General features: G+C 38.6%; 1 protein-coding gene across 1 annotated transcript in view; it reads right to left on the reverse strand.

Annotated features, from left to right (window-relative positions):
• The window catches only part of klhl32 (kelch-like family member 32), a gene marked incomplete at both ends in the record, with an annotated part of 46,717 nt that extends 25,961 nt beyond the window's left edge, over positions 1-20,756 (reverse strand). The window contains 2 exons of the mRNA XM_079239947.1: positions 7,095-7,275; positions 20,734-20,756. Of these exons, the coding sequence (XP_079096073.1) occupies positions 7,095-7,275; positions 20,734-20,756 (204 nt within the window). The remainder of the gene's footprint in view (positions 1-7,094; positions 7,276-20,733) is intronic.
• Between the last annotated feature and the right edge of the window lie 2,960 nt (positions 20,757-23,716).

A 23,716-nucleotide genomic window follows, 5' to 3' on the forward strand; every position in this document is an offset into this window, starting at 1 on the left:
GTCAGCAGAAACAAAAGGATCAGTCAGTAATTTCTCCTATTCACTGCTGTCTTTCTGTCATCCTGTCTCACATAGCGAGTGCACACTGAACTCCGTGTCAAATCAAAGCAGCGGATGCAGGATCTGCAGTCTGGAGCTGCTGTGCATGAGTCCAGCTTGCTGCTTGCTAATCAAAGCTATTGACTGGTGTCACACCATGAGGAGAGAGCAGAGCCATTGATCAATGGCATCCAGCAGAGAGCAGCAGCGTGGAAGGAAAAAGAGAGGTTATGAAGTCTTTGAGTCTGGTTCATATTTTTCTTTGGAATTGCAGTGAAACAAACAGCATTACCTGATATGGCTTCTGGGGTGTAATTCCCCTTACTGCAGAATTTCTTTTTCCCTGCTATTTCATTCTGTCAGGATACTGATCTTGCTAACTTGCAATTTTTAAGTATCTTTTTAATCACAGTAGCAGTAAGTAGCAGATTTGCACAACTGTATATCTTGATGGGAAGATTAGTCTATAACAACATTATAAGCTTCAAAGACCTCCAGACTGGCCTGCTATCGAACCATCTCCTTCTGTCATGATAATTACATTAACTGCTACCAAAACTCATCCAGTTTTCCCTGATTCATAATACACATGAACTTTAACCAGACACCGAGCCCCACCTTGGGTAAAAACAAAGCTCTTTTTGTATTGTGGGTCTGATATGTGAGACAGGATCACCTCAAGGCGGTGCTGAGTTTTAACCAAAGCCTGTTCAGCGCTTCACTCTGCCTTGTTGATTCACCACCGTGCTAATTAAAAACGTTCTGGTCCAACAAACACAGGAGGCTTAACCTGAGTTGTGTTGTGCTCAGTGTGTGTGTGTGTGTGTGTGTGTGTGTGTGTGTGTGTGAGAGTGTAAAACACAAAATATATCAAAGAAACAGGTAGAAAGACTGCCTGCATTTCTCATGCTTGCATGTGTTTGTCTTTTCCCAAAATCAGAAAAGTGGTACATCGCACCCAGAAAGTGTCTGCAGAGCTGATCATCTGGGATGTAAACCCCCCTCACCTTGACGGAGGAGTTAAAGCAGCACTGCGTGTGATGGATGGCTCCAATAAACTGGGAAACAGAACCAGGACACATGCACATTCAACCATGTTGCCATGCTCACTGTATGCCTTTCATACACTGCGTTGCAGTGGGGGTGTATCTGCACTTAGCCTGACCTGCAGGCAAAATTTATGTGTGCCTGCTTGGTGTGATAATAACAGAAAAGGCTCGTGACTTCCTCACCCACACAGTGAAATAATACTGTTCTCAGTGAGGCTGTTTCACCGTCTGTGAGAAATATTGGGTCATCTCTTGGGGGTCTGCAGCTATTTTTAAATGTAAGTTTCTCAGAGAGAAACTGTTGCAAATCAATGGAAGTCTCCAGTGCATGAGGCTTACATGTACGTTTATGTGTAAGTATCCTGTGTTTCTACAAGCTTGAAAGTAAAAATATGGCAACGTTTGTCTGTAATGTGTCTCATCAATCGCCCAAAACTCAAATGCTACTTTTAAAACCAGCAATGGTATCAGTTGGTTCACTGCAGCTTTAACAGGTAAAGAAATAAGAAAATTACTAAGGAGGTTTGGGTTTCATTAAACAGAGTTGTCACTATTTCCGATCATGAAGAATAGACAGTAGACCTCAGACATTTTTGCTTGAAAAAATTCAACCTGTGTCATGGGCTGTGTCCGTTTACTATACAGTGCTACACTATAACGTCTCCTCATTCTCTTGGCAATTTGGACACGAAGCTGGCTACTTTCTCCTCGTCATAGATCACATGACTACCGGCTGTCACCACAGCAACCATCATGTGTCGTTCTAAATCCAACCCAACATGTATTTTCTTCTATTGTATTTTATTCTTTCTTTGTTGCATATTTATTTCATAAATACGTTTATAAGATGAATGATCTTGAAATAACTTTTGACCTGCTTTGACGTTTGTGTCACTTTGAGCTCCAGCCTGCAGCGCGTTGTGGTCTATATTGACCCGCTCACATAGACGCTCACTGCATTTCAAGATGCATTGTGGGTAATTTTGAGTGCACTACTTTTTCTCTCTAAACATTCAGATACCCCTACAAAATTAAATGGCGTGAGCACTAAATATGGCACTATGTAGGGAATAGTGTGGACATTTGAAGGTTGGTCTTTCCCAGCTGCCTCTGAAGGCATCATTACTCAACACAGATTGCTCCCGGCCTGTGCTGCTCCTTATTTCAGCAGCAGTTCTACTAACTTCTCACTGCCAGATCATCCAGAGTTTTTTCTGTTGTGTCGTTTTCTGTATGACCTGCTTCTCTCTCCAGGTACCTGCCTGCTCCAACTTTGTACAGTGACCTCTGCGTCCCTCTTCTTGCAGCTGTCAGGTTTTTTTTCTGTTCTGTTGGACTGGATCTGGGTTCTGGACCAGGCTTGTTAAATCAGCATGGATCACTGGTGCATGTTGATTGACTCCAGAATCAAATAGAATCGAAACAGTACAGCAGCTGACTTTCTATCCATCCATCCATCAATCCATCCATCCATCCATCATCCATCCATTCAGACATCCATCCATCCATCCATCCATCCATTCAGATATCCATCCATCCATCATCCATCCATCCATCCATCCATCCATCCATCCATCCATCCATCATCCATCCATTCAGATATCCATCCATCCATCATCCATCCATCCATTCAGACATCCATCCATTCATCCATCCATCCATCCATCCATTCAGATATCCATCCATCCATCATCCATCCATCCATTCAGACATCCATCCATTCATCCATCCATCCATCCATCCATCCATTCGGACATCCATCCATCCATCCATTCAGTCATCCATCCATCCATTCATCCATCCATCCATCCATCCATCCATCCATTCAGTCATCCATTCAGTCATCCATCCATCCATCCATCTGTCTGTCCATCCATCCATTTGGACATCCATCCATTCATCCATCCATCCATCCATCCATCCATCCATCCGTCCTTCCATCCATCCATCCATCCGTCCATCCATTCAGTCATCCATCCATCCATCCATACATCCATCCATCCATTCATCCATCTGTCCATACATTCATCCATCCATCCATCCATTCAGTCATCCATCCATCCATCCATCCATCCATCCATTCATCCATCCATCCATCCATCCATCCATCTATCCATCCTTCCGTCCGTCAATCCATCCATCCATCCATCCATCAATCCATCTTACTCCACTTCAGGGTCACAGGAAGCTGGAGCCTATCCCAGCAATCAGCAGCTAAATTATATCAGCAAATACTGAATTACAATCTACTGCACTCATACAACATTTATTGTGATCAAACTTAGGAATTGCACTAGAGCTGTATAATATTATTGTCATACTCATATTACCGACCGATATTGACATTACAATGCAACATCAGAAATGATCTTATCCGTTTTTAATTTTTTAATGAAAACTTTGACACAACATGCACATATTAAATATCAAACTCTTTAGCTACGTCTCCTCTAACTCACAATGACATGGTATGAGATGTCATGTGTAGATTTCCAGATATTCTTGCTTGTTTGGTACAACTCACTCTAAAAGTATCGGTATTGGTTTATATCGATATCAAAAATTAAGAGTTGGACAAAGTGGTATATCGTATAGCGCTAAAAAAGTCAATAACGAACATCCTTAATTCAAGCCCAAATACAACAAACCTTGTAGGTTCCTATATGATCAACTTCATCTCCCTGCAGATAAGCCTGCCTTTCTCTACTTTAAATGGCGCAATATGCAAAAAATTTCACAGAATCAAAAAATGGCAATGTGAAGAACTAGAGGTGTAATTTAATGTGGAGTATAATACACACACCATTTCTCTGAGTTGATCAGTACCATGTTAACAACCAGTCTGGCAGTGCGTTTATGTATTTTCATGTGAATCTCTGCCTCCACCCTCCTCTTAAAGCCACCGGCCTTCCCTCCCTATAAAAGGCTACAGAAAGCGAGTAATGGCACTGCATATTTTCAGAGTGAAATGGTGGAGAACAGAATGAACGTCCACCTGAAGGCAAATCGAATTCAACATAACCTCTAAAAACAAGACGAAGAAGTTGTTAGACAGGGAAAGGGAAACATCAGTGTTGTGTTTTAAAAAGAGGGGAGCACTATGAGAGCTAAAAAGGCTGCAGTTTCACTCAGAGCTTGCTCTTCTTCTCCTGGACAGGTAGGTAACAACATAAACATTGCAAGTTACGTAGGCAATTCCAATGGGGGGGGGGGGGGGTGGGGGGGGGTGCACTACAGGCAGTGCACTGCAGCAAACCTTGCTGGTAACCTACTTAGCTTTTGTCCACTTTAAGTTAAAAAAAAAAAAAAACTGCATTTGAAGGAACAGAAAAAAAAATCCATTTGAAGCAAAAAGATGAACAAAAAGATGAACAAAACTGAGTCCAGGTCTAATAAACAAACAAAAAAACTGTTCAGTCTGATCATTCAACATTTTAACAATTGTTTGCATACTCAACCTCTTCTTGATCATCACTATAAAACTCATATTTTTAATGAAAATTTTTATTGTTTCTGCAAATACCTGCTAGATTAGTAATCTGTGATGGGAAAAAGCTAAAAAGTTTAGCTATACCTAACCATTTCCCCCAGTTTCCCACAGGGATTTTACAAACAGATTTTATTAAAGATTGCATCATATAAACCTCTACTGTAGGAAATAAAGTATCGTGGCCTCACGTAAATTCAGAGTATCGCCACAGAGCAGTTCAATGAGCCGACAGCATGGTTGCGTGTAGTACAGCCCGGAAATTGAGACAATAATTGGTTGTGATATGAGTTCTGCAGGGCTTGCACAATATGATCCAAAAAAACCACAGAGCGGATTTGATTTGTGTGTCTGCGTGGCGGCCAATCGCTGAAGGTGATGAGTGATGCTGATGTGACTGACTGGGCTCCATCTCCCCAAGCTGTCCAGACAATTTAACAATGTGATGTCGCTGGAAGAAGCAGATGACACATTCAGGACAAGTCCCAGGTAAACAACTCGCGCCTGGCCAGGTATTTTATGACAATCTCTCACATCTAGCAGAGTAGATAATGTGCTATAATCACTGCAACATGTGCAGGTGTTGGTCTGCCTGCGGGAGAGGAAAAGAGACAGAAAACCCAGCTTCTAACCTTACAAAAGGCTCCCTCTTCTCCTTTGCAAATGAGCTAAATTAAACTCAGCAGTGGAGTCAGATGACAAAATGAAGATAACGTTATTAAGCCACTGCATAGGAGCACGGGAGTGGAGTGAGTTTTTCTTGCTTATTGTAGCAGGCTGATCTAATAATGTGAGCACTGGAACAACAGCGCTGCTTGGCTGTGCTGCAACTTGAAAGGGAGACATTCATAAACGGATCTGAAGAACAAAAGGGAAAAAAGGCAGAAGGGAAGAGGACGAACAAGAGGGAGGAGAGGAGTATGACTCGCCTACCCTCAACCTTCTGCAGGGAGATGTAAAAATAACCTACACACACACACATATTGACACACAGGAGGAATAATCCCCAGGCAACTTCAACATATTTAATCTTCTTCTCATTTTCAAGGGGGATTAATATCTAACTTCTAATCTGCTCAAAGTCGTTGAATTAAATCTCGTTGGAGCGCTTCTCCCTGTGCGGCAGGAAATCTTCTATCTGAACATGTGACAGCGCGGGTCCACCTAAAGCTGCTCCGTGGTCAGACTGGAAGCTGTGGGGTCAGCAGTCAGTCCAGGCAGACGGGCTGGTGGAGGATAGTCTGCTGTAGCTGCGCAGCTTGTTTGTCCCGTCAGTGAAGCTAAACGTGACTTTTTTTTTTTTTTTTTAATCAAAAGGTTTGAATTTATCCTCCGACACTTTTTCCAAGTGAAAAAAAATCTCTCATAAAATCTTCTTCTAACTTGGTATGAAATCATATTTTTTTCCGAATCTCCAAGAAAAACTTTTTAAAACTCAAGCAAAAAACAATTCAAACCAAAACTTTCTAAAACTTAAGTAAAATAAATGATCTCAAAATAAAAAATGATCAATCATCATGAAAACTATCAGGCTTTTATTTGGTTAAATTGAGTAGTTTTGTTTGTAGTTTCCTCTTCCTCTTTCTCTCTTCTCGCTATTTTGGTTGTGCTTCACAGTCTTTGGTTTTGATTCTTGATTGTTTGGTTTCATTTCTGACACAAACCTTTCATGGGCGGGCTCTTTCAGGGGCACATTCCGATTGCCTGGTGAGTTTTGGAGTGACACAGCTGTAGCCCAATGAGATGTACAAACACTTTCTTAGGAAGTTTAAGGAGTTGAAAATTAAAACTACTTCTGATTCTCTGACAAAGAATATGAAACTGTGGAATTGTTATTGTTTAATAGTCATTTTCTTTAATCATCAGCATTCACCCGTGCTGCTTAACCATAACAATGTAAACATCCTTAAAACCATTAAAAGATGAGTTAACTGTTTACTTCTGAATCCTCGTGAACTCAGCTACTTTCACTTTTCAGCACACAGTAGTTAAAACACTTCCCCATAAAACTATACTCTAGACTTGTATCTAGAAACTGATGCAAACTGCACACTTAGTGATAAAAACAGACATGGGTGTAAACATAACTCAAAGCTGAATTTGGCATACATATACAAGGGTTTAAGCAACAGCTGTGTCACTCAGAAACTCACCAGCCAATCGGCCAATGCAATGAGATTCTGAAACAAATCTGATTCCATAACTTGGCCGGATGTATCGCTGAGAAGAAGAACAAGTGCAATGATGAAGAGATTCTGGTCTAATTTTAGCATCATCTCCAACCCAGGCAGCTTCAATTGCAGCTTAATTATTAAGTTATTGATATGGTCATGTGTTACAGTGTATTTTATCTCATTATTTTTTGATTTGTGATGATGATATCTAAGGACACAAATCAGGCAAAGGCTGTGTAATGTCACATCCAGCTTTCTTGAAGCTAACATTTATGCAGTTTTGGTATCCTGTGCTCCCTTCAGAAGGAGTTTTGGAGACAATAATCAGATCAGAAGTCCACTTACCCTGAAGTAATCGCTGCACGCTGCCAGGACGGCTTTGTGAGCGTGAAACTTCTGCTCACCGGCAACCAGGGTGACGTCGCACAGCAGCCCATCTTTCCTCTGCTGGTTAAGGGCAGAGAGAACCGAATCCTGGTGGGATTTTGAATGGCAGAGTCTCTGTCCTGTCAGCATCTCCTTACTGCTGTGCAAACACAAACACAGACGTACACACGCTGTAAAACTGGATTTTACCAGATTTATTATGTGAGAGGAATCCTGTATATTAGTTGCAGTGAGAATAAAATTAACTGAAACATTTTCATCAACAGTTTCTATGTAGTGAATTGTCCTTTATGGTTCATGCTGCTGTTCCCGCTATAATTTAGTCCTTTAATGGACACATTCATTTGAGGAATAAATGTAATAAATCAAAACATTTTAAAGTATAAATCAGCAATAAATGGCTGATTTAAAAAGCATTATGTTGGTAAACGACTGTGAAATCTGCTTTAAAATCCTCTTTAAATCCACAACTTTTCTGGGACCACCAGCATGTCAGAAGATTCCCTTATCAGAGATTTCATTTCCTAGTCATGGCTCCCAGAAGCTCAATCATAATTACTTTATTCACTGACAGGCCCTACTTCAGGTTATAATTTATTGAGTTGAGTAAAAATCTTGATAGCTATGTTGGATAAATTACAGATGATTTGATGGACACTTATTTTTCCTCTCTGAAGGAACTAGCGAGACATAGAGAAACCACTGAGAAGGTTTGTGACGGGTAAGTAAAATGAAATATAATCAGTGGCAGTAAGCAAAGTATCTCAGTAGAGAGACTTCTGAATTTGCTGTCTATGTGATGTCTAATGTCATGCTAGCAGACCAGTGTTGCCAGATTGTGTGGATTTCTGTCCACTTGGGCATCTTTTGGACATTTGAGCTGGACAAAATAGAATTGGGTGGGTTAATAAAACTTGGGATGCTTTTCAGAACACTTAGTGGGTTTTTATAAACTTTTTTGGAGAGAACGTTGCTGCCATTTCGTGGCATTACTTTTAAAAGTTCCCATTTAAAAAAAAATGCTTTGTCCTTATATTATAATATGTGTGTACATATATATATATATATATATATATATATATATATATATATATATATATATATATATATATATATATATATATATATATATATGTATATGTGTGTGTATAGATAGATAGATAGATAGATAGATAGATAGATAGATAGGTAGAAAGATAGATAGATAGATAGATAGATAGATAGATAGATAGATAGATAGATAGATAGATAGATAGATAGATAGATAGATAGATAGATAGATAGATAGATAGATAGATATTGTGTATATCTATTGTTAGTTAATTTATTTTGAAGTTCAAGTTGAAGTTTATTTGTATAGCACATTTTTACAGCAGCAGCTGCCCAAAGTGCTGTACAGTGAAGCAACAAATAACAACACTGCACAATTTAAAATTAAAAACTGTACATTAAGAAATAAATGAAATCTGCACGCAAAACAAAAATCTAAAATAAAAGTAAAAAAATGAAAATACACAAAGAAAAAGCTCAGGTATGACCAAATGCCAGCACAAAGGAGTGGGTTTTAAGGACAGAATTTAAATCAGAGACAGATTGAGCAGCTCTGATATGAACGGGAAGGCTATTCCATATCTTAGAAACAGCAACAGAAAAGGCTCTATCACCCCTGGATTTTAATCTGGCCAATGGGACCTTAAGTAATTGTGTGTTGGCTTGATGGCCTGATGGCTTCCACTGACTGTTCATGGTTGTCATATCACCTGATGTACTGTACATAAGTATAATAATAATAATAATACATGTTATTTCTAGGCACCTTGCAGTACCTCAAGGTCACCTTACAAAAAGAAAAAGAAACAGATCACATAAGAATTAAAAACATTAAAAACAAAAACAAGCAAGGCAGATGGTTAAAAGGGGTCAGAGAGAGGGCCAGTTTAAACAGATGACTTTTAAGTTGGGATTTGAGTAATGGGAGAGATTTAATGATCCAAAGCTCAGATGGGAGTAAGTTCCAGAGCCGGGGAGCAGAGCGACTGAAGGCTCTGCTCCCCATGGTGGTGAGGCGGGCAGAGGGAACTGTGAGATGGATGGAGGATGAAGACCTGAGGGAGGGAGTAGCGATGTGGAGCAGGTCAGACAGGCCAGATTATGGATGCATTTGAAGGTGAGGAGCAGGATCTTTAAGTTGATTCTGTGTTTTATTGGGAGCCAGTGGAGCTGTTCAAGGATCGGGGTAATGTGATCAGAAGAAGAGGTGCGGGTTAAGATCCGAGCGGCCGAGTTCTGGAGAAGCTGCAGTTTGTGAAGCGATCTACCGGGTAAACCACAGGCAAGTGAGTTGCAGTAATCAATATGTGAAGTGACAAGACTGTGAACAAGGATGACAGCACCATGTGGAGTGAGAGATGGACGAAGGCGGTTGATGTTACGAAGGTGGAAATAAGCAGACGATGCTGTTAAATGATAAAGTGCTGTGGAGAACGACACCCTGACTCTTGACCTGCGTGAAGGGATGAATAAAGGAGTTTCCATGTTGATGGAAACAGTGTGAGATTTGGTTAGAATGGAGGCCGGCAAGTAAAACTTCTGTTTTACTGCTTTTAATTTTGAGAAAATTGGAAGAAAACCAGGTTTTGATTTCCTGGAGACAGTCAGAGATGGAGGGGGGGGGAGGAGTTTGGTTTAGAAGAGATGTAGAGTTGGGTGTCATCTGCAAAGGAATGGACGTTGATGCTGTATTTATGGAATATGTTGCCGAGGGGGCGATTACTCTATTGTTCCACATACTTTTGTGTCACTAACTTCATAGTTGTGGTTAAATCACTGATCAGGGAGCCTGTTATCCTTTTGCTTTGTTTAACACGTGCAGTTGTGTGCTTTGGACGTCTTCTCTGTTATACATGCAATAGTCTAAAGCAGAGGTGTAATAGTTATTCAAGAAGTTGGTACACTCTCAATATTTTGCCCTTTTCTTAAAAACATAAAAAATGAGCCCAAAAAAACGCCATTTCAGAAAAAGTGAAATATAAAACTACTTTATTTAGTTTACCCCAAAAATCCAACAGTATATTTGTTCATTGTCACATAATTTCTGCTCTTTGGTTTCAGATAGAAAGAGTTATGAAATATCTGGCACACAGACTAGTGAGAGACAGGTCCATGGATATATATATATACCTATCTTTATTATGTCTATGTTCAGGCTAAAGTTGAGGCAGCTGATGACTAACTACACCAGTGTAGCATAGCTAACCTTAGCTGAGCTGCTGGTTGATGTAGCTACTTGTATATGTAATTGTAAAAGCAGCATCACAGGGGGTTTAGAAGTGGATATACATAATGCTGCCTGAAAATAAGTGTGTATAGTCTGTATACCTGTGTATACACCACTGGTATAAAGGTTTTAATGTGTTTCTAGAGTGGTTGGGATTTAGGCTGGTTTTTCTTGAGGTGGGCAGGTTTTTACATTGTGTTGATCAGACTTGGTAACCTGGTTTATAAAGAAAGAAGCACTCTTAATCTTCCCAAAACAAGAAGAGGCTGAAGTGACTCAAGGACTCTACATCATACCAAAGAGGAACAGAACAGTCTCACAGACAGACAAGTCAAAAGTGCTTCGGAGGTATTTTCTGCAGCCAAATTCAGGGGTTTTCCCGAAATCCAAGGTATTTCCAACCAACAGAAGCATTGCTTCTGTTTGCAGAGTCCCACTAAACCGTAATCTCTTCTTAAAAATATGCTGATGTACAGGGGCCAGCATGAAATATGTGCAGCGCAGAAGATCTTTGCTCCAGCTAGGAAGCATCCATCCTAACATGCAGATTACAAACATCACAGGGAGAAACTTAGCTTAAGGATTTTATCACTGATCAAACCCAAAAAAAATTACTTGGAAATGTGGCAAAAACATTTTTAAAAAAAAGCCCTGTCTGCTTTAGCTAATTCAAAACCACAGAAACAATGTGTCACATGAGAGCAGATCCCCCGCTGATCACAAAGATGTCAGTCTCATCACTGTGTGCCAAAGACTGTGAGCGAGCAGCCAAAGAGCAGCAAGGCAAGTCAAGTCAAATCATGTCTGACTTCAGCTGTTCTGCTGTCAAAAGTTTTATTTCACCTCAAAACTCTGCTAAATGAGAGTCTGAAATGAATCATAGAGGTGCAGGCAGTTTGCATGTAGGAAAGTATTCTCTCTCCCTGTTGTATACTGTGATGGATTTCATTCCCTTCTGGATCCTCGTGGAGTTTTTATGGTAAATTTGGGGGCTATCTCTTGATTCTCCGACCTCACAACCCGACTCAACATCAAGCTGACGGCTTCCTGAGGTATTTACCTGTGTAACACCTCCATTAAAACACCCAGAAAACTGCTCAGGATCTCTTTCTTAGCTTGTAGTTCAGCACGGTTCCCCATCAGGCATTACTGTAGTAATCCCTAGATCAGGGGTCACCAACTCCAGTCCTTGAGGGCTACCATCCTGCAGGTTTTAGTGTTTCCCTTGTACAACACATTTGATCCAATTGAAAAGGTTCTCCAAGAACTTGTTGTCATCTTCTGCACCTGCCTGTTAATGAGCCATTGGTTTGGGTCAGGTGTGTTGTACCTGGAAAACAATAAAACTTGCAGGATGGTAGCCCGGAGTTGGTGACCCCTGCCCTAGATGAACTGCATTCAAAGTAATATTCTTTCTTTTTAGAAAAGTTTGGGGAAACAATAACGTTGCTCCAGGCAGAGCTGACGGGGGGCTTTAATATGTCGGCAGACAGGGGAAAGGAACCTGTGATGAATGTCCATGAAGCAAATGGAAGACTTTATTTGAACAAATGGTTTCTAAATTTAATATCCCCCATAAGAATTTTTACAAATATTTGCATCCAAGGAATTTTTATTAGATCTCACAAAAGTAATTTGATACAAATTCCTTCTTTCTCTGTCTTAGAAAGATTTGTCATTTAAAAATATCTGCGGTAAAGACAAGATTTCTACACGAGGTGCTGATTTATCTTCCTCTGAATCACCTATTTCTAATCTTAATGCTTGGAAAACTGACCAAAAGTGTGATCCAACTTTGAAACATGTAAGATAGTCTAAACACAGACAGACAATATGTGTCTAAAGATGCTAAAAGGACTGTATATAACACCAGAAAAATACTCAACATGCACATCCTAGATCTCTGTAACAGATGCAGAGAAGATAAGGCACTTTGCTGCATTATGCTTATGTCAAAAATAAAGTTAGAGAAACCTTACAAGAGACTTTGCCAATGAAACCAGTGATGGGAAACCATTTTATTATATTTGTGTGACACACACACACAAAAGCACACACACACACAGTGTTCATAAACCCAGGAGTAATACAAGCGAGAAGAGTGATTGCTCTGTCATGGAACGAAATGAGCAAACCGAGCGCTGCAAGATGGATCAATGAATTGTCTTTATGTTTACCACTGGAAAAAAAAAACTCACATACACTCTGACGGATAAACAAGACGCTTCTGAAAGTGTGTGTGGTCGTTTTATCAGCTGTATAACAAACAGTGGATCTATCTGCTGGGGGTCCCCATGTAGGTCGACATCAGCACGACCCCCTATCTAACTCCTTATCTGACTTTCAAGGACTACTGATTTTAAATGTACCTTGATGTTTGTTGGTTTGTAGGCGGGAAAATCTAAATAAAAAAAATCTAATATTGCTATTTTTTGCTTCACAATTTTAAAATTGATTTTTTGTTGAAAAATCTATTTAAAAAAAAAAAAAGAATAAAGATAATCCATCATAAAATTTTAATTGTTTTTATGGATAATTTTACTTGTCTTCTTGGGCATTATAGCAGCAAAATGATGGTCTGGTTACTGTGTTGTTTTTTCCGTATCAAAATTAAAAAAAAAAAAAAAAAAAAAGACAAGCAAAAATAAGTTTTATGCATTTTTTTTTTAAATCTACAAAAATCAGCAATATAAAAAAATTGTGAGAAACACAATTTAAATTGAATCGGCACCCAAAAAAATCGGAATCGGAATCGAGTCGGGACAAAAGCATAATGTCACAGCCCTACTGGTTTGTCTGTTTTTGGCTTTGTGTACTATATTCTATAAAAATGTCAATAAACAACTTGCTGGGAAAAAAAAAAGTGAGAATTTTTTATTTTTATTTTTATTGTGTTCCAGGTGAATTTACTTCAACAGTGACAAGTATCTTGATTCTGACACGAGAAGTGTGGGTGTTTCATGTCTCAGCTTTTTTTTTTTTTTTTTTTGTTTACCGAGGCCAAGATTTTGCCAAACAACCCTCGTAGCCATGGCGATAAACTCCATTTAATTCATGTGTTTCGGACAGGCGGCTGAAAAAAAAAGGCTTTGTCAAGAAGAGCTGAAAAAATTGTTTAATAGTTTCCAATTTTATCCTGCAGCAACACCACGACCCGAGTGCTGTTCACCTGTAGGCTGTGCAAGATATTTGTATGATAGAGAAAAGGCTGACATGACCAGTAACTGCAAGGTTTTTGCGTATATGTGTATAAATAAAGTTGAATTTTTAATGCATAAGAGATGTTTTTGGCAAAACAACAAAAAATCTCCATAAAGCATGGGGCTCATTCAAAGTGTACTGCTCTTTTTTTTTTTTTTTTTTACAACAAATTAAGAAAAAAAAAACATTCATGGCAGCAGCTCATCCAGGATGATCTGATTGTAAAGTACCCCAAGCTGATGAAATGTCTGTGAACACCAAGTCCTTTCACCAGACGCATCATCAGCAGATGTAGAAGATGGTTTACATGAAGGATTCTTACCATTGCCTGAAACTACAACTGTCAAATAAACTGTAGCAGTTGTGTAAAAGATATCAGCTGAAACCTTACACAGCAAGTAGCTACATGTAGCTACTGCATCATACTGCATCATGTAAGGCAGTGTTTCCCAGACAGGGGTGCATGTACCTCTGCTTAAAGACTTGTAAAGAGAGTAAACAAAACTTGTTCTGCCTTTCTGACTTCACAGATCTGACTTCAGTTATGAGTTACTCAGCATTACTACACATGTGGAAATGTACACATACCCTCCTGACTACCAGTAGTTCAATTTGTCCTCTGTGGAGGACCTTTGTAAACCTAAATATTTTCATCTCCCTGAATGCTACTGAACTAACACCTTTTGGTCTTTAAAGAGGAGATTTAGCACTTTTAAATGGTATCTCATTTGTAAGGGGGGGGGGTGTGTGAACTTTCTTTCTCTCTTCAAGAAAAATGGCTTCCATTGCAACAAGCATGTTTTATGGGAAGAGCAGAAAAATTGAAATGTTGTAGTTATATTTTCATTGAATGTCTTATAAACACATTAAATCATTTCTTAGATAAATATAACTATATTTTACCACAATATTTAAAAGTTTAAGCAATGTCCTCCGTAGTGTACATTTGTAGTTACACATTTTTTTCCCCTGGTAGTCAGGAGGATATGTAGATTTAAATAACTTCTAGATCTGTAAAAGTTGAACTGATTATATTGTGAAATACTGGAATTTTGACTTTCAGATACCTGAATACATGCTTGCTGGCTTTATAGACCCATTGGGATCTTTAAAATCTATAATGAACATGTAAATATATCAAAGTTATCAGAGATACAGTACCAGTCAAAAGTTTAGACACACTTTCCCATTGAATTTAATGGGAAAGTGTGTCCAAACTTTTTACTGGCAGTGTATACATAAATAAAAACATAAATGTAATGTACATAAAGTATTTAATATGTTATAATCTAATAAAATTTATTTTAAAATAGGAAATTGCTTAATTACTAGATACATGTAAAATAAAAATACAAAATATTTCATACATTTATGATGTATCACAAAAATATTTAAATTTATCATTATTTAGCTTAAATATTTATGATACATATATAAAATTAATTAAATAAAAATAACATAAATAAATAAATGATGTAAATATGTACTGAAGCAAAATATTGTTGAAACTTCATTCATTTTTCTCATCAGGTTGTATATAACAGTTACTAAAAGGACAGTTCCTTACATGTAAACGTATTGATGGTGTCCGTGTGTTTCTTTGTATGGAAACAAAGAGAACTATGGAGTTTTCATCATTTCTAGGTCATCCTGTTGTTATTTTACTGGTCTGGCCCCACTGGAGACCTGATTATTTTGCATGTGGAACCTGAACTAAATGTAGCAGCTCTGGTTTGGGAGTTGGGGGGGTTGTTGGCTAACAAATTATTCTACAGGAGGTAAAAAAAAAAAAAAGGTTGAGAAGCGCTGCTGTAAGGAATTAAAGGCCTGATACGAACAGAGTAAATATCCTGTGGAATGTCTGCTGTTTCACTTACTCTTTAAAAGGTTTCTATAAATCACACATTCATCCTCATCATCATCATCATCATTTAATAGAAAAGGTAAAATATTTTTATCTGCAGGTCCAGCAGCTGCTATTTTAATGATAACATTCAGATATTTAACATGTTAAGAGACTAGAAATAAAAAGAGACAACAAAATAAACAGAACACAGAAAATGTTAAATGTTTGGAGACATTCACCTGATTTTAGATGTTTTCTCCGATATCACTGCAGTGACTGTATTTACTCGGTACATATGAAACACTACGGACACACAATTTTGGCTGAAAAGGGAAACTCTAAAGCCACCGTGATTATTCATAGATTATTTGGAACAAAGTCTGATTTGAAAACCATGTATGTAGAGCAGATAATCTTGTGTATTTTCTGACAATCAAGCCGTCAATTTCCAAGAAAAACAAAGAAGAGAAAATGAGAAAAGTCTATCGTTGGGAGGGAGGGTCAGTATGAGTATACTTTCCCATCTGGTCCGCTTGCTGTGTTTACAGACGTCATTCCACTGTGCACATCCTTTAGCACTAAGACAAAGTAAACAATCTGAAGCAAAATTTTCTATAAAGTTTGTTTGAACTCTGACGTTTTAAAAAATTTTGAGTTGTTTCAGGCTGTAAGAATTTGACCTTTTGTTAGCCTAATATTTTACCCTCCACCTGGCCTGATTAAGGTCAGCATGGCAAAGCAGTGTTTTCTCTGCCTGCTCCTGTACCTGTTAAAGATGAGTCAGCAATCTGGTATTCTGACCACATTATCAGAAACTGTGTCAGCCATCGATAAAGATGACCTCGGTGTGCCAGGTTACTTCATTCAGAAATGTTGCTAACTCTGTCAACACATCTGTCTCACTAGTCTCCTGGATCACATGTACAGTTGTGCTCATATTTATTCATACCCTTTCATTAAAGAAAGGAAAAAAACAGCTGCCTATAAAATAAGCTGAAATTGACTAAAGTAATAATATATAAAAATTTTATGAAAATCACTACATTATTTTCTAATTCTGGTTCAATAGAAATATTTTTTTAAAAAGCAAACAAATAAGATAAATTATTACATATTACATCACTCATACACTAATATTTTGTTGAACAATCCTTTAATGTTTCCGCTCCAGTCAGGTGTTTTCTGTTCCTCTCAGTCAGACTTCTGCACCTGTTGACAGGTATTTTGTCCCGCTGTTCAACAGAAAAGTGCTCTAATTTATCCAGGACCCATTTGTTTGTTTGTTTTTTTCTTTCTTCAACTCAATTAAATGAAAAACAGGTTTCTTATATTACTAAATTATATTTTTGCAAATTTTTAGTTATTGTTCCTTTTTTTAAGTTTCCAGTTATTTGAGTGACTGTTGTAAATTCAGCCTTTTCTTTAATGAAAGGGGACGAATACAAATGAGCACAACTGTAGCATCCTGTCCAGAACCAACAAAGGAACTTTTTGGTGACTTTCCTTCATATACAACAATCTCAAAACACAACTAATTGTGTTAAAATGACAAAAAGGAAGTGATGAAGGAGGCAGTAAAGTACCTACTTGTACACGGTTTAGCCAAACCTTAGCTGCCGTCCTCAGAGCTTGCTCCAAGCCAGATAACACATTTACACAGACTTTAGCAAAGTGAATACAGCTACTATTTCTAATTTCTCCCCATTGCTTCACATTAAAGACTACATAGAAAATGTTGGTTTGCTGTTGTAAGCAAACTGAACCTCCTTCATCGAACAGTTATTGGTAAATTCCTTCAACCCAGACATTGCCCTAAGGCTCAGCATTCATTACGCCTGATGAGTATACTCAGTATACTGTCATGGTTTTTGGGATGAAAAGCGCTCCAGCCACTGAGGTCAACTGTTTTGGGTGATGTTACACACAGTAATGTATTAATGGATGATGTGGTAATCTATTCTCCAAGTTGTCATCAGCATCTGACCACTCTCAGAGTTTTTGAACACTCATCAACTGCTTCTTTGACTCTAAAACTGGCAAAATGTGAGTTTGGAAAAGCCATGGTCACTTATCTTTGCAAACAAGCCAGAAAGGGTCAAGTTTGGTGTGATAATGCAAAAGTAAAAGCCATCCTTGCCTTCTACATGCCAACCATGCATCGTGAGTTACAGTGATTTCTCGAAATGAAAACTTAGGTGCAGTGAAGAAGTGGGTTTACTCTCAAGTTTTTGCCCTTTTTTTTTTTTTTGAAGCACAGAAAAAGGTTGTTTCAGGAAAAGTTAAAAGTAAGACTACACCATGGAGTTTACCCCAAAAATCCATCTGTATATTTGCTTATTGTCATATAATTTCTGCTCTTTGGTTTCAGGAAAGAAGAGTTATGAAATGACTAAACCAATACTGGCAACAGACTAGTGAGACACAGGCTCATAGACATATATATATATATCTTTATTATGTCTATGTTTAGGTTAAACACAGCAGATGACTAACTACACCAGTGTGGATTAGCTAACCTTAGCTGAGCTGCTAGTTGATGTAGCTACATGTGTAGGGACATTTGTAACTGTAAAAGCAGCACCACAGGGGGTTTAGAAGTGGATATACATAAGCCTGCCTGAAAAAGAAGTGTGTATGGTCTGTATACCTGTGTTTACCTTGGACTACACCACTGGTTAGGTGTTTCTGCAGGAACTTGAAACAACTAGTAGCTCCTGTTGGTAGCTTACGCAGCCCAAAACAAGCCTGAGCTGTCGCTCAGGAAGAAGAGCAGCTGGCCTTCAACTGGTAAGTTGGGGGATCAATTCCAGGCTTCCCCTGACTAAAATGCTGAAGTGTCCTCAGGCAAGACACTGAACCCCAACTTGCCCCCTGATGTGCCTATCAGGGAATGAGTGTGTGAATGTGACAAGTAGTGTAGAGAAAAGCACAGTACAAGTACCTTCATCTGGAGCTCTGCTTGTCTGCAGTACCCCTTTGTCTTGTGGTCCTGCTCTGGATTTCTCTGAGCCTTTTAAAGTGGATGCAGATGCTGGAGTTGTTCTTTTTCAGAATGATGCTCAAGGAGTGAGCCATCCTGCACTGCAAAAACTGAAACCTAAGATTAATTTTAATCTAAGATTAAAAATCTTAAATTGAGTACACATATGCTTTTTTTTTTTTTTAAAGGTAAGATTCTTAGTTTTTATGCCAGAGAATTCCTCTTGTTTTAAGAGTATTTTTACTTGTTTTTGGAAGTCTTGACAAGTCACATTTTCTTGTTCTGTTGCCAGATAACTTATCTTATTTTAAGCAACATTTACCTAATTTTTGTATATTTGTTTCTTGTTTTTTTAAGGCTGAGTTTTTGCAGTGTGTCTTCCATTTCTCACTAATGCTTAATGACCATCAAAGGAAGTATTCAACCAAAAAGCAACAGTGGCAATGCTGCTGGCACTACAGTATGTATGGGTGTGTGTGGGATCAACCACACTCCCAATGGAAGTCTTAACGGATCATAACTCCCTCATCTTCCTGCCACGTATGCAAACGCAACCAGCAGCTGATGAAGTGGGAATTATCACCTTGACATGAAGAATAAAAAGGAAGTCACCACCTGGTGGCTGATGTCCATAATTTAATTTAATTTAATTTAATTTAATGACATTTCATTTTACTAATCTTTATTTGCTATAACTGACAAAACACTGTTAGTCCGTGGATATTGTGTCTCACTGTTCTCAATATGTGGACAGAAGCAACAAACACGTCTAACAGACTACACACTGCAAACCATGCATCAACGTGAATATTCTGTTTTCCGACCTTTTCTGAGACTCTTTTGTACGTCTACCCATCATTCAGCTGCATGCAGCCCCGTCCTTCCACATCTGTCTGTGTCCACTTTCAGTCTCGGCCATCACTCTAAATGCTGCTGCCTGCCAGGGGGCTTGCTCTGTCACCTTCATGGTGATGGGGGTATGAGACTGAGGAAATGGGTGTGCGTGTGTGTGCGTACACGCTCTGGGCCTTAAGATGAAAGATGACTCAGGCTATTTGAATCGTCGTCAGAAACAGCCAAAAGGAGAGCCAATAGGGAGGAGGAGAAAATGGAAGGGGAAGTAGAGGATTCGACAACCAAGAAAGCGAGAAGCGGTATGGAGAACGTAAGAAAGGGCCAAAACCAATCATGATCCTGATTAAGCTAATGAATACAGAAAATGTGTTTTTTCCTGTAAAAGTTTATATGGACTAATAGAAAATCTGAGATGTAACTTCACAGTGGGATGTATTTCCAGAATCCTGCACTCATCATCGTCACTCAGCAAATCTGTTAATTGTTTTCTGCGCCATCATGCCAACAGATGGAAGGTCGTGTGAGAAGTCATGGAGTTCAGGCTCAAAGCAAGATGGCACATCTTTTCCAGCTTCAGCAAGCATCTTGTATTCCTTGGAGATGCCAGAGCCACCTTATTTTTAATCAGATAACTATTGCAAAAGCTTTACAATAATAAAAATATTGAGATATTATTTAAAGTGTGGAGAAAAAAAAAGAAAAAGATGCCTTAAAACAAACCCAACTTCAGGTTTTTGAGCATGTTACATCTTGTTTTTGCGCATGAATTGCACTCACAATGAGAAGTGGAGGGAAATTATAATTATAAATGTGAAATAAAGTGAATTTTTTTTTACAATTTATATTATAATTGTATCATAATATAATATCTGTTTAAGTAACAGAGGCATATTCCTCAGTTGTATAGTCGAGCAATGTGGGAATGATGTTTTCAGCCAATCACACATAGACTGTTGTGCTACAGAAAATAGCCTCCAGCAACACATCAAAAACATTTTTTTGCTTCTATTTTGAGTGGAAAAAATAAAAGGTTCACATTTCTAGCATTTTAGAGGTACTTTAACCACTCTAAAACAAATAGCATTTTGTGTTTCAGTAAATACTGGCTTGCAGGATGAGAGCCACAGACTGTCTGTATTCAAAACACCTAAAAAAAAAAAAAAAAAAAAAGAAATTATTCAGTAAATTCCCTCTTGTTCAAGCTTGTCAACGTCCAAACGATAAGTTGGATAACAAAGAGGTTAAATGGATTTCCTGTTTAGAGAACAAAGAGCCTGAAACACCAACAACATATTGATTCCTACATGGATTCCCTGCAGCCCAAATAAAGAAGAGCGCGCTTGGCTCTATATGCTACAGCGCTTCCTTGTCAATATTTGTTAATGCAGTCTGGGCCAGTGAGACTGGACAGTATGTGTGTCCTGACTGAAGCCCCTACCTGAGGCCAGGTTCAGAAGGCATTCCCCTTCACCATGGAAGAGATAGTGGAGGCTGAGGGAAGGTGTGATGCGACTCCCGTGGACTGTAGTCTCCTCTCTGGGTACATACATCAGCCTGATAGGACAGAACAGCATGTCAGTTTCACTCAGTCCATCCACGCCACCCAGCCGCACCGTGACAGCCTCCTGTGCGACGTGTGAAGCGATGCTACCACACATCATACTAAACGCTGACCTCTCCCTTCTCCCCTGGCTGTTGACTTTAACCATTCTCCTTCAAGCCCTTTTAAACCTCAAAGATAAAAACCTAACCAAAGGTAAAAACAGTCTGAGAGTCCAAATTACACCAAACTTTTGTGTAGCTACAACCTTGACATCATGTCCTGCATCTGATGTCCTGTGTCAGGATAATGGATACTCCTGCTCTCTACAGAAGGAAACTTGTGTATTCATGAAGTTTGAGCTTAAGGAGGCAGGGCTGCTCTGCAGTGTGGTCCCCAGTGAGATCTAGTGATCGACCTGTTCGTGAATGACCTTCAGACACATGGCCACAGGCAGCCGCTTCTGTAGCAGACCTGCACATGCTGCACTGATGCCTCATGTAGGTGACAATAAGCAGATATGCATGGAAATAATTGCATTTGACAACATATTTAGCTATATAAACAGCTGCTACAACTTCCTGTAGATTAGGAAGTTTTGATTGCAAATATCACTTAATTCAGCAGCACATCATATAACAATAACTATTTATCTTTTAAATCTGAAACTTAGGTGAGATTAAACATTTCCAGAAGGGGGGTGTATTTAGAATTTGATTAATCACATCAAGTAGGCCATTGTTCCCCACGAAACACTCTAATCTCCTGACTAAAAAAGCACACACACAAGTAAGCAATAATGTCGTCTTTTAGGCACGAGACTTTGGGATTTGCACGTGGATATATACATAATTGGTTGAGAAGGAGAAAGGTTTTGGGTTGCCAGATAAGTAGACAGCATTACTGCATTAAATGTCACTTTCAGAAAGCTTCCAGCTGTCAAAAGGGTCTCCTAGCAACAGGCCAGCGCCTCTCGGTCCACAAACTACGGGGTCGGAGAGGAGATCAGCCTCCTCCGTGTGCGCACAGTCTCCTGTTGCGTCTGCAGCAGAGCGCAAACCTTCACTCCGCCACACATACACTGAAATACACCTCACAGCTTTTGCGGGAATTCGCTGCATTCAGCTTCTCTGGATGTGCCACAAGCTCACGTACCTGATGTGGATGTGTTATGAGTCAGCCCCGTCCCCTGTAGCGGCGCCTGCCTTCCAAATGTCATTTGACGTCCGAGGTTTTGTCTCTTGTACATCGGCGGCGAGACGACGAGAAGGATGCAGATGCGCGCACTTGTCAGCGATACTTTATTGGTTGTACTGTAGAACCTAAATTATTACATTATAACCCCGCCTCTTCACGGTGATCGGTCACATGAAGACGGACTTAGCCGGGAAAGAGCGCCGCCAAGTGGATAATTGAGACACGGGATGAGTGTCTGAATGTCTACAAGCCTTGATGATTATGATGATGATGATGATGATGATGATGATGATGATGATGATGATGATGATGATGATGATGAGGATGAGGATGAGGATGATGATGATGGGCGCGTTCTGGGCTCCCAGGCGCCCTAGCAAGATCTTCAGAGGATGTAACCTACAATGAAAATGCTGTGCTGCTTCTATAATGGTACAGAAATAGTAAAAATACCCTCCATAATGATGAACAGTGACAGACTGTTTAAAAAAAGCAAAAATCAAAACAAAACAAAAACAAAAACCGGCATTATCTATTTTTAATAAGTTATCTATAAACTGATCGGGTAATTTACTAGTTTACATCCAACACTTGCACCCCTTATCTATAAGTGTCTTCTACATAAATGTCCCCCACATTTTGATTTTTATCCAGATCAATAGGCTTATTTATATCATGTTTAAAATATAAAATGACTTAAAATGTCCTCATTCAGCAGTGATTCATAAGTTTTTGATAAATCCACCCTTTTCTCTGCTCTGGAAGTTTCCATCAACTACATGGTTGTTCTCTTGTGCAGGAATGCTGCGTTCAAGTACCACCCATCAATTCTCATTTTAACAATGGCGAGTTTCTGTGGTAGTGTGAAAGTGAGGCAAACGTCCTTGTTGTGTTATTTACCCTTATACTTTATGTTCAGGTCATTATTTATCCGAGAACTCACAAATCAATACTAAAAGCAGATATTTACTTGACAGTAAATTTAGATTAAACTCTTATTCACACGTTCTTTGTCCAACAAAGTAGTTCATGGCTCAAACATAGGCTTCTCATTAGACCCTACAAGAGAAAATGAGAAATAATAAACTAATAACCATTGTGGAGTACCTGTTGTGTTTACTTTTTTATGTTTTTGGGTTTTTTTTTCTTTTCAGCTTTCCTTTTGTTGAACTTTCTGTCATTATATATATATATATATATATATATATATATATATATATATATATATATATATATATATATATATATATATAGATAGATAGATAGATAGATAGATAGATAGATAGATAGATAGATAGATCGATCGATCGATAGATATACATGAGATGCTCATTTTCCATAATTTAGTTTTTTTCAATCAATTAAAATCTATTACAATTCTATGTACAATTTAATTTATATAACTTATTTTGTAAGTTTGTAGACAATGTATCTTCCCTGGGGAATGACACATCTTTTTGACACATTTGTATTTAATTAACATTAGAGAAGCCTAGAAGGTCCGATGTGGAGAAATAACACCTTTTGTGTAATTTAAAAATATTATTTACACTCATTTTAACAGAAACTTGACAAGGAAGCAACGTGACCTTAAACTTCGTTTTTAATGCACATATTAGGCTATTTGCGTTTAAAGTCTCTCCTTTAATAACACACACATTTCCGACTGCACGTGAAGGCAGCT

The sequence above is a fragment of the Telmatherina bonti genome (assembly GCF_933228915.1).
Source record: "Telmatherina bonti genome assembly, chromosome: 5".
In the NCBI taxonomy this organism is placed as follows: domain Eukaryota; kingdom Metazoa; phylum Chordata; class Actinopteri; order Atheriniformes; family Telmatherinidae; genus Telmatherina; species Telmatherina bonti.